Genomic DNA, 12497 nt, shown 5'->3' on the forward strand with positions numbered 1-12497 from the left:
CAATCTGGGCTGTAGATCCCCACGTCATCTAACTAGGTTGCGGTGTAAACTCGGTGCGGTTTTAGGACCTGGTCCATTAGCCGTTGAAAGGAGGCTGGGGCCCCGTATAAGGCGAATGGCATGACGGTATATTGAAACCTTCAGGGGTTGCAAAGGCTGTCTTTTCTTTGGCCCTGGGGGTCCGAGCAATTTGCCAGTAACCTTTGGCTAGGTCCAGGGTCGTAATGTACCTAGCTTTACCAATTTTCTCAACCGTTCATTTACTCGGGGTAGGGATCAAACTTGAAGATTTAATTTACCTTCTGAAAATCATTACAAAACCGCAAAGACGTATCGGGCTTGGAGACCATCAAAACTGGGCTAGACCACTCACTTTGTGACTCTTTCAACCACTCCATCTGCCAACATTTTCTCCGTCTCTGATCTAATCGTGGCTCGTCGAGCCTTGGGTAACACATATGGACTCATGCTCACTTTTCTCCCTGGTAGGGAAACAATATCATGAGCCGTAACCTCAGTTAGGCCTGGTATCCCTGAAAACACATCTCTGTTTTTCTGGATCAGGGTCTTTACTTCCTGTATTTATGCTGGTGACAGAGTAGGTGAAACCTGCACTACGGCTGCCTCCTGAGTGGGTGTGGGATACGTGACCATTAGTGTTTCTCCCTCTCTCCATGCTTTTAACAGGTTGATGTGATAGATCTGTTCCGGGGGCCGACAACCTAGCTGTCAGTTCCGATAATTAACTTATCCTATTCTCTCCAGCACTTCACAAGGTCCTTTCCACGCGGCTAGTAGTTTACACTCTACCGTGGGGACCAGCACTAACACCTTATCTCCCGGTTGAAATTCCCTCAGGGTAGCCTGCCAGTTATAAGTGTCCTGCTGGTGCTCTTGTGCTTGTCTCATGTGCTCTCTGACGATGGGTGTGACTGTGGCTATCCTGTCTTGCATTGCCATGACATGCTCTATAACAGGAGTGTAAGGGGTGGACTGGTGCTCCTAAGTTTCCCGGGCGATGTCCAAGATTCCCCGGAGGTGCCTCCCATATACCAGCTCAAAGGGTGAATACCCCAGCGTGGCTTGGGGAACCTCGCTAATGGCAACCATCAGTTACGGTAACATGAAATCCCCGTTTTTCCCATTCTTATCGATTACCTTCCTGAGCATTAACTTCAGGGTCATGCCCATTTCCTGAAGAATTGCATTATGGGCCCTAAAGTACGGAAATGGTGTCCTCTGCGTGTATACTTCATATTTTGGCGAATTTAGTACGACATCCGAGAACTTTTGTCATACTAACCATATCAATACTATGACCAATAAGCATACTATATACTCAATCCACGTCACAAATAGTATGGTTAGTGTGGTTAGTATGGGTATTCGAAAAGAGCTCATGTCCATATTATGGCAAAACAGCTCAAATAAGCAAAGATAAACAATCATTACTTTAAGACATGAAGGTCAGTCAATGCGGAACATTTCAAGAACTTTGAAAGTTTCTTCAAGTGCAGTCTCAAAAACCAACAAGCGCTATGAGGAAACTGGCTCTCAAGAGGACCGACACAGGAAAGGAAGAACCAGAGTTACCTCTGCTGCAGAGGATGAGTTCATTAGAGTTACCAGCCTCAGAAATTGCAGTCCAAATAAATGCTTCACAGAGTTCAAGTAACAGACAAATCTCAACATCAACTGTTCAGAGGAGACTATGTGAATGAGGCCTTCGTGGTTGGATTGCTACAAAGAAACCACCATTAAAGGACAGTAATAAGAAGAGACTTGCTTGGTCCAAGAAACATAAGCAATGGACATTAGACCGGTGGAAATCTGTTCTTTGCTCTGAGATTTTTGGTTCCAAACGCCATGTCTTTGTGAGATGCAGAGTAGGTGAACGGATGATCTCCGCATGTGTGGTTCCCACCATGAAGCATGGAGGAGGAGGTGTGATGGTGTGGGGGTGCTTTGCTGGTGACACTGAGGGTGATTTATTTAGAATTCAACGCACACTTAACCAGCCTAGCTACCACAGCATTCTGCAGCGATACGCCATCCCATCTCGTTTGTGCTTAGTGGGACTATCATTTGTTTTTCAACAGGACAATGACCCAACACACCTCCAGGCTGTGTAAAGGCTATTTGACCAAGAAGGAGAGTGATGTAGTGCTGCATCAGTTGACCTGGCCTCCCCAATCACCCGACCTCATCCCAATTGAGAAGGTTTGGGATGAGTTGGACCACAGAGTGAAGGAAAAGCAGCCAACCAATCAAATGTATTTATAAAACCCTTCTTACATCAGCTGATGTCACAAAGTGCTGTACAAAAACCCAGCCTAAAACCCCAAACAGAAAGCAATGCAGGTGTAGAAGCACGGTGTCTAAATCGATCATAGCCGATCATTCAGAGTATCTCTACCGTACCTGCTGTCTCTAGAGAGTTGAAAACAGCAGGTCTGGGACAAGGAAGCACGTCCGATGAACAGATCAGGGTTCCATAGCCGCAGGCAGAACAGCAGCATGACCAGGTGGACTGGGGAGTCAACATGCCAGGTAGTCCTGAGGCATGGTCCTAGAGCTCAGGTCCTCTGAGAGAGAGAGAGGGGGGAGAGAGAGGGGGAGAGAGAGAGAGAGAGGGGGGGAGAGAGAGAGAATACTTAAATTCACACCGGATAAGACAGGAGAAATACTCCAGATATAACAGACTGACCCAAGCCCCCCAACACATAAACTATTGCAGCATAAATACTGGAGGCTGAGACAGGAGGGATCAGGAGACACTGTGGTCCCAACAAGTGCTCAGCATATGCGGGAACTCCTTCAAGACTGTTGGAAAACTATTACAGGTGAAGCTGGTTGAGAGAATGCCAGGTGTGTGCAAAGCTGTCATCAAGCAAAGGGTGGCTACTTTGAAGAATCACAAATATTAAATATATTTTGATTTGTTTAACAGTTTTTTGGTTACTACATGATCCCATATGTGCTTTGTCATAGTTTTGATGTATTCACTATTATTCTGCAATGTAGAAATGTAAAATAGTCCAAATAAAGAAAAACCCTGGAATGAGTAGGTGTATCCAAAAGTTTGATTGGTACTGTATATAAAACATACCATTATTTTTTGTTACCTAATGATTCTGGTGATTCAAATCTCAAAATCTGCTAAAACTGCATCAAACCCTCAGGTAAGGCGCAGTATTCATGCCTTTCTTTCTATCTTTTCAAAACCTTTAACATCTTTGACGAGCCCAGCAGTTCTTGACTCGTCACTTGTTAACGGACAGAGCCAGCATAGGTGTCGCTGTTGTGTGGGTAATGCCTGGGGTAAACTCTGCACATTGGGAGTGTCTACTTAATTTGTCGTTCGCATCCCTTGAACTGAACAAAGCTAACTAGCTAGCAAAAACAACCTATCAAATCAAACAATTTTCCAAGTTGGAATAATGTAACATGCCGCATTGAGGGTTCGAACGGGGGACGTCAACTATAATGGAAGTTAAGAACATAGGCAGTCCTGGACTGACCACTTGTCTGAAATGTCGTTACCAATGAAAACATTTTCACCCTGACTTTTACACATCTTGAACATCTACCTGTACTTCGTGGACGTAGTGGGAATGGGGCTTCTCACACCACTCAATACGGGCCAGAGCCTTGGCTTCTACCAGATGGATGTGACTAACCGCACTATAACTATTCTACGTGAGTGGCTGCATGCGGGCGCACTCGCGCGTGAGGATTCAGCTCTCCAACCGGCTTGAAGCCCTATCAGGGATCATCAACTAGATTTAGCCACGGGCCAATTTGTTCTTGAGCGAATGGTTAGTTGGCGGGAACATAATAAAACAAAGAATTGACTGCAAATTGAACGCAAGAAGTCTAAACATATATAATATTTGACTAAAACATAATCATTTCAAATATTGATTATATTTGGGAACATTTCCCTGTATAGGGTGCCGTCTTTCAGATGGGATGTTAAACGGGTGTCCTGACTCTGTTGTCACTAAAAATCCCATGGGGCTTATTTTAAGAGTAGGAGTGTTCACCCAGTGTTCAGGGCCAAATTCCCAACCTGGCCCCATTCCATCATGGCCAACTAATCATCCCCCTCATTCCTAATTGGCATATATCCCTCCTCACCTCTCCATCATAGCTAATGTGTGGTGAGGGTTCTGGTACAAAAAAAATGGTCACTGTTCATCACTAAGATGTGTGCTACACATTGATGGTGGATGAGGTGAGTTCCCTCTACTATGTAAAGTGCTTTGCGTACCTCAGTTGGTACAATAGTGCTAGATATAAATACAATAAATTATTACAAATTATTATTATTAGTATACAATCACATATGTCTCTCTATTATGCGTTGGGAATACTTGGGAACAGATTAACCAAATTAAAATAGCTTTGAGCTGATTTCCTGGCGTTTTTACAGTCTTTTATGTCCAACAATTAAATATTTGTTTTTTTAGCTCAGAAAACTTTGGGGGCCAAATAAAACCACCCGCAGGCCACCAGTAGGGGAACCCTGCCCTGATGGATGGAGCTGCCTACCTGTGTGCTGCCTGGGAGAACTGTGCTACTGTTTGTGTGTGTGACGTTTTGTGCCTTGGGGATGCATCTCCCACACAACCATGGGCCTGTTGTGTCCATGCAGAATAAAGTAATGGCCATGTGGTTCTGCTGTGCATTCTAAAACGCTGTCGGTGAGATGGTTCACCCTGAAGGACAGATGAAATAACTTCATTTACAACAACGTAGGGCTGAGAATGCATTTTCCTTTGCAATTTTGAGGGTTAACATCTCTTTGAATGTGTTTGATTTATCAAGCCAAAATGTTGTTTTAAATGTATTTTTCAGTCATTGATTGTTGATATGAAATGTAGTTAAACTCTTATTTATTATACAGTTGCAGTCGGAGGTTACATACACCTTAGCCAAATACATTTAAACTCAGTTTTTCACAATTCCTGACATTTAATCCTAGTAAAAAATCCCTGTTTTAGGTCAGTTAGGATCGATCACCCCTTTATTTTAAGAATGTGAAATGTCAGAATAATAGTAGAGAGAATGATTTATTTCAGCTTGTATTTCTTTCATCACATTTCCAGTGGGTCAGAAGTTTACATACACTCAATTAGTATTTGGTAGCATTGCCCTTAAATTGTTTCACTTGGGTCGAAAGTTTCAGATAGCCTTCCACAAGCTTCCCACAATAAATTGGGTGAATTTTGGCCCATTCCTCCTGACAGAGCTGGTGGAAGTGTCAGGTTTGTAGGCCTCCTTGCTCGCACACGCTTTTTCAGTTCTGCCCACAAATTTTCTATGGGATTGAGGTCAGGGCTTTGTGATGGCCACTCCAATACCTTGACTTGTCCTTAAGCCATTTTGCCACAACTTTGGAAGTATGCTTGGGGTCATTGTCCATTTGGAAGACCCATTTGCGACCAAGCTTGAACTTCCTGACTGATGCGTTGAGATGTTGCTTCAAAATATCCACATAATTTCCCCCCCTCATGATGCCATCTATTTTGAGAAGTGCACCAGTCCCTCCTGCAGCAAAGCACCCCCACAACATGATGCTGCCAACTCTGTGCTTCACAGTCGGGATGGTGTTCTTCAGCTTGCAAGCCTCCCCCTTTTTCATCCAAACATAATTATGGTCATTATGGCCAAACCATTCTATTTTTGTTTCATCAGACCAGAGGACATTTCTCCAAAAAGTATGATCGTTGTCCCCATGTGCAGTTGCAAACCGTAGTCTGGCTTTTTTTATGGTGGTTTTGGAGCAGTGGCTTCTTCCTTGCTGAGTGGCCTATCAGGTTATGTTGATATAAGACTCGTTTTACTGCGGATATAGATACTTTTGTACCCGTTTCCTCCAGCATCATCACAAGGTCCTTTGCTGTTGTTCTGGGATTGATTTGCACTTTTCGCACCAAAGTACCTTCATCTCTAGGAGACCGAACGTCAACTTAGTGTATGTAAACTCTTGACCCACTGGAATTGTGATACAGTGAATTATAAGTGAAATAATCTGACTGTGAACAATTGTTGGAAAAATGACTTGTGTCATGCACAAAGTAGATGTCCTAACCGACTTGCCAAAACTATAGTTTGTTAACAAGACATTTGTGGAGTGGTTGAAAAACAAGTTTTGACTCCAACCTAAGTGTATGTAAACTTCCGACTTCAACTGTATATATGTGGGTAATAATATTATTAGTGTGTGTGTGTGTTTGCTTGCGTGCAGTGCAGTACATTGTAAGAATTGTAAATCCCTTGTAAAAGGCTATGGAGTTTTAAATGTGCATATATTGGTATTTTAGTGCCACCTATCAGTTGTAACTGTGGATGCTACATCGGTCTATGGCTGAGCTGAGTGGGGTGTCATTTTGTCATATACGAAATATGTGGGGGTGGCAGGGTAGCCTAGTGGTTAGAGTGTTGAACTAGTAACCAAAAGGTTGCAAGTTCAAATCCCTGAGCTGACAAGGTACAAATCTTTCATTCTGCCCCTAAACAGGCAGTCAACCCACTGTTCCTAGGCCATCATTGAAAATAAGAATTTGTTCTTAACTGACTTGCCTAGTTAAATAAAATCACTTTTGTGTTTTGCCTACATTGATATTTACATTTGGTGAACATTTTTGTAAATTTTGTCACTTTGGTTGTTGGAACTATCTTTTGTATGGGGAATGTGGGCTTCAATCAAGGTTTATTTGTGAATAAATCTGGCTTTAATAATGTGACTACCCATCCACTGACCTCACCACAAGTCACTTCATGCAGTCCATAAGCATCTATTGTACATTTCTCTGGGTATGCACAAACTATTCTAACATTTTATTCTGTGTTTTTCAAATGCCACCTCAGCAGCTGCAATTACCAAAAAATACTAGATGTGAATAACAACAAATGATTCAGAAATTGAACCAAAAGAAAGAACCTAACCCCACCCTTACATTGTATTATTACAGAGAATAATAAATAAATAAAAACATCATGATATCAATGCACCACTGCGTTGTGGTAATATGTCACTAATTGCTTCTAATTATTCAGTACAGGATAGGCGAATATTTAATTGAGCGCACGCCCTTTAAACTTGGTGGTGGATGCCTGCCACTGTGATTGGTCGGCAGCCACGAATGACAGCACCTGCTTAGCTACTTAATCAAAACTGACACGAGTTGAGGGAGATATAGGAAGCATCATACCCTCTCGGTATTCACTCTCGACATTAATGCGCGGTTCCAAGCTGAACTTAATTCAAAAGTAATATTTTTCTGAATTTCCTCTTTTTTTTCTGTGAGTGCGTAATAGTGCAAATGGAGATGCTACTTACATTTTCTTTAGCGCTCTTTTTAATAGCGTTTCAGCAATTATTGGCGACAGATCCAATCGAATTTCACGAAATCCCTCAAGACAAACATTTGAACCTGCCGAAAAGACGACTCTCACTGCAAAACACAGGTAAATGAATGCTACTGTGTATTGCATGTTTAAAATATTAATTCGGATTTTAACTTTTTAAACAGGTGAACTCAAAAAAAAGGTTCCCTGTTTGAATTCTGAGTTTCACATTCTGTCACGAGCCAAAATTACAAAATCAATAATTCTATGACAACATGTCTTTTGGGGTTATTTAGTCATGTGGATAAGTTTCTTTCAGTGTGGATTAAACTCCCCCCCACACACACACACACCTGTGGTCGAAATGTGGTTTTATCATAGTCTGTTCCTACGCAGGTACCCAGTGATCTCTAGTTCTGTCACTTCACTGTAATTCCATACGCCTAGTGGCCAGCTCTTTTCCAAGCACCTTCCTGTTTTAAATGCCAACACAAGCTCTGACAGCAAGCTGTTTTTTACCCCGGCGCAGGCAAACCAGCGGGAATATGATAATTTTGGAAATTGTAGCATTGTTATGATACATTTGCATGTTTTCGAATATTTTATTTGCGCCCTATATGACCTATAAGCAGTTTTGCTAAGGAACATAAATGCCAAGGTCTTAGGTTGTGTAGACTACAAAGGAATGACTATTGTTTTGACATATTTCTAACTATAGGTTATTAGAATTTTTTTTATTTTTACGCGCAAGTTGCCATTTGTGTTCAATTACGCACAAATGCATTGAATGGAAGCCCATGTTTTATTTTTCGATCAAAGCCGTTATGACACTATTAGCAATGCATTAATGTACTTTTGCCTATCCCCTGCGTTCATGTAATCACCGATACAATGCCACATGGCGTCAGGCACTCGAATGGTCCCAGCATTCCATCTTCCTAGTCATCACTGGTCTAACCCTATTGCAATTGTAAAAGCTATTTGCATAATTGGCTACTAAATCATGGACATTTTTTGTTTTAAATTTTTACTGTATTTGGAACATGATCATTATTGAAAGTATCAGTAAAAATTTGGGATTTTTTTTTTCTCCCTCATCTCCCTAGCAACCACCACATTGGCACCAGGTCAACTTCTGCATTATTAAAAAGCTACTGTTCCCTTGTAGTTTTCACATGCCCTCCCTCATGTTCACTAACATGTTCTCTCCATCAGCGGAGATCCAGCACTGTCTGGTGAATGCTGGGGATGTGGGCTGTGGCATGTTCGAATGCTTCAACAACAACTCGTGTGAAATCCAAGGCCTACATGACATCTGTATGACATTTCTGCACAATGCCGGCAAGTTTGACTCCCAGGTATATCCCACTTCTTCCAAACCTCCCAACTAACCTCCTGGATTGTGAGTGACTCAGGAGTGTGTTTCTATTGTAGAGGGTGAAAGAAAGTGACAGTATCCCCATGCCCTACTACAGCTTACATACATTGCATGCTTTATGGAACTGTATAAACATGTGTTGTGCTATAACTAATAAGCACAACACAATTTGGAAATTGCCACTTCAGATGTATAGCTTTGACGATTATGGAAATGTGGTTTATGAATATTTGTCATGCAAATTGCCAGTTATTCTCATAATTGCTGAAAAAGTGTGAACTCATAATGCATCTTAGAAAATTAGCTACAACATACCTAGCATTGGGCCAGTAACCAAAAGGTCGCTGGTTTGCTTTCCCGAGCCAGTAAGGTGGGAAAATCTGCCCTAGTGCAAGACCGCTAACAACAAATGCTCCCTGGGTGAGGATGTCAATTTAAGGCTGCCCCCCCACACCTCTCTGGGTTAAATGTGAAGACATTTTGGTTGAAAGCATTGTGCAACTGACAAGGTATCCCCTTTCACAAAACAGCTTTGGAGAGACCCGTCTCAAACGACTAGATTTGACCACTTGAAAATTAAGCTGCTCTCGACTGCCACTCTACTCTAAACTATTACCAACTTTAGCATCTTCATGTAAAAATGAAACTGCTATTGGGTGAACTATATCTACTTGAAAATAAAGTTTAATGCCCCCGGCTAAAATTAATGTAAGAGGATATGACGACTACAACTTCAGTTCACGGTTATTGTCCATAATTGTCAGCTATACTATTGTACCAGCCCTAAGGTGATAACCTTTTATGTTGAACTCTTAAAGGGGAAGTCCTTCATCAAGGATGCCCTGAAGTGCATGGCCCACGGCCTGAGGCACCGGTTCAGCTGTGTGAGCAGGAAGTGCCTGGCGGTGAACGAGATGGTGTTCCAGCTGCAGAGAGAGTGCTACGTCAAACACAACCTTTGTTCTGCTGTCAGGGAGAACGTCAACGTCATGGTGGAGATGATCCACTTCCAGGACCTCTTCCCCAAAGGGTGGGCATGAGGCCTTCCATTTCATACTAAACCCATTCAGTGTAGTACATTTTAATGGTCCAGAGTCAACATGCTCTGAATTAAATTACTATAGTAATCTGCATTCAGAAATATAATATTTCCTCTTCCTATGTCAGGCCTCATGTGGAGCTGGTGAACATCCTGCTGGGCTGTGGCGAGGAGGTGAGGACGGCTATAGCACGGAGAGTGAGGATGCAGTGTGAGCTGAACTGGGGGGCCCTGTGTGGCAGCCTGAGCCTGTGCTCCCTAGGCCGCTCAGATGACCCCCAACACATCACCGTCCCTTCTGCCGCTCTGCAGGGCAGGAGCACACTGCCCCCTGCTGGCCAGCTCTCCCTCCCCAACACCGAACAGGACCAGCCAAGAACAGACCAGCTAGGTGACGAGGGGAGCCTTCACCCCTCTGAGAGTCTCAGTCAGAATCCCCTGGATGACGCCACAGACCCTGGGCTCGCTGTGCCCGGTCAAGCACCCAGTACTGCTGTCCAGGGGTGAAACAGAGTGCAAGGTCCCTAGCCTGAACACGCAACAGATAAGCCCCAAACCTCTGACCCACTTTTCCCCCTCAAGCAACCCTACTACAGACTACCTCTTACCCCCTTTCCCCTCAAGCAACCCCACTACAGATGACCTCTGTTGTAAACAAGGGAGAGTAATGACCGTGTACCATACTTCCCCATTCATACTCTCCTAAATGGTACAGGTGACAGGGTATATTTGGTCAAATGTAGATTTTGAGGCCTTGTTTTTCAATAATTCCTTGTTTTAATTACAAGTGATATTCAAAACATATTTTAAAGTAACATCTATTTCATTTGATTCCTTTTTAAAAGTAAATCATGGGCATATCAATCTTACCTGGATCAGTATAAACAATTTATACTATCTGTTAGTTCAGTAAAGATGTAAGCGTTTGTCACAGCAAGGACTCTATTGGAACTGGTTGGAAGTTGTCTTACACTTCTTCCCAAAATTGTGACTGCAATATTCCAGGTTCATCTAGACATTAACTTGGTATTACACACAAAGTTATGACTTATAGTTTGATAAATTAGGTTTTAAAGAGACCTTACACTTAATTAAACCCACATCTTGGATGGCTGACTCGCTCTAGGTCCTATTTTTCTAGGTATCCAGAAGATGAGGTAAATTTATAAGTAAACTGTCTATTGTGTTTTACATTCTGTCAACTAGTTTCAATACTGCATTTGTTTTAACTAAATACTAGCGCTACCGTAAATAAACTTGTGTAGAGAATTGTGCTTATGCAAGCTGTCAATGTTTCTGCGGAAACTATTTATTTGCAGTACAAAAGTGAACCGTACAACTCAATGTCACATCAACTCTTCAAAGAGAAGTCCATTACTGGCCCATATGATGCCTTGTGTGATTTCTCATCACAAGTAACAACTTGGCTGACAAGTGGCCCTTCTACCACAATCAGGAAAGCTCATTAAAAAGATATCTCACAACCATAAACTCAAACATGGTAATGCGCGTTCACTCAAAGGCAAAGGCAAACCTCAGGTGTTATAACAAAACAATGAGACCCATTAAAATGTTTTAGTTAAATGGAATGTGTGTCTCAGCCTGTTCTCACTGAGGCCTTCGTTTTATATGCATCAGGGTCTACTGCAATTTCTCACAGGATGACCACAGAATGTCTTGTTAAACATTTTCAAATCTGACAATTTGAATGTTTTTACTAGCTTTTGATCCAACTAGCTAGCTTGTCCTTTAGTAGTAACCTCAATAGTACTCCAAGTAACCTACCTCACCAGTCATGCCAGCTCTAGAGATGTTTAATACTGGACACTTTCAGAGGACATTGAACTGGTATGAATACAACAGACACTCTGCTATCTCTCTTTCATTTTTTGTATTACTTTTTTTACACATTTTGTACAGTTGGCTTGTATGATGTGGATTTTCTTTTGGATTGTCCAGTTGTGCATGTGTAAGATGAGAATCAACTGCCCTCTACACAACTTCTGTCAGTACTATCGGCTAAATGTCAAGTGGATGACTGCATTCAGACTCTGTACTTGAAAACAGCAACTTATTTCTTACGAAGTTTGTTTGTACTCTGATTCAATGTCTAAGTATTTAACTTGTATTTATTTTGACTACTTTTCTTAAGCTATGCATTACCTTTATTTGTGGTGTAGGGTTAGGCCTTGATACAAGCAAACTACCATTTTTATACTTTTCATTTGAGTTATTTTGGACATAAAACATTTCAGATACTTTGCTGTTTTAAATCTATGACAATGCATTGTAATCATTTTATAAGCATATTGTTGAATAAAACTAACAAATTCTACTAGTTGGCTTGAGTCTCAACTCAGTGCAAATTGTTAAATCTAAAATGACACTGACGTGCAGAACAATCAATGTAAGGTTGCACAAAAGTTGTATCGTGTCAATATTGTAAAATTTGCCAAAATCAGATGTACATGGACACCATCTGTCCATAATACTGTTGCTTACTGCCATCTACTGGTAATACACAGGACACGTACTGTAGGAATCCAAAGTGGACACTTCAGCCAGCTCAAGATTTACTGAGGGAGTGACTGGTCACCCTCAATTTGTTCAAAGTGACACTGGACTAGTGAGTTGCCAGTCTTTAGGGTTGTTTCCCCCCCCTCAAAGTTAAAAGATATTCACATGACCCTATTAAATGTCTTGAACACCCTCTCATAGACTTCC

At 41.9% G+C, this 12497-nt stretch overlaps 1 protein-coding gene across 1 annotated transcript; it reads left to right on the plus strand.

The window, feature by feature from the left end:
- Positions 1-7185: 7185 nt before the first annotated feature.
- Positions 7186-12108, plus strand: stc2b (stanniocalcin 2b). The gene is made up of 4 exons (XM_024393478.2): positions 7186-7476; positions 8572-8714; positions 9553-9764; positions 9902-12108. Exons 1-4 carry the CDS (start codon positions 7332-7334, stop codon positions 10278-10280), a joined length of 879 nt encoding a protein of 292 aa, XP_024249246.1. The 5' UTR covers positions 7186-7331; the 3' UTR covers positions 10281-12108.
- Positions 12109-12497: the final 389 nt, after the last annotated feature.

Source organism: Oncorhynchus tshawytscha, linkage group LG30, assembly GCF_018296145.1.
Source record: "Oncorhynchus tshawytscha isolate Ot180627B linkage group LG30, Otsh_v2.0, whole genome shotgun sequence".
In the NCBI taxonomy this organism is placed as follows: domain Eukaryota; kingdom Metazoa; phylum Chordata; class Actinopteri; order Salmoniformes; family Salmonidae; genus Oncorhynchus; species Oncorhynchus tshawytscha.

Excerpts from the sequence above, each read along its gene's own strand:
- stc2b (XM_024393478.2), top strand. The coding sequence starts at position 7,332 with ATGGAGATGCTACTTACATTTTCTTTAGCGCTCTTTTTAATAGCGTTT. Across the intron at positions 7,477-8,571 it reads ACTCTCACTGCAAAACACAG|CGGAGATCCAGCACTGTCTG; the intron begins GTAAATGAATGC and ends TCTCTCCATCAG. Across the intron at positions 8,715-9,552 it reads CCGGCAAGTTTGACTCCCAG|GGGAAGTCCTTCATCAAGGA; the intron begins GTATATCCCACT and ends GAACTCTTAAAG.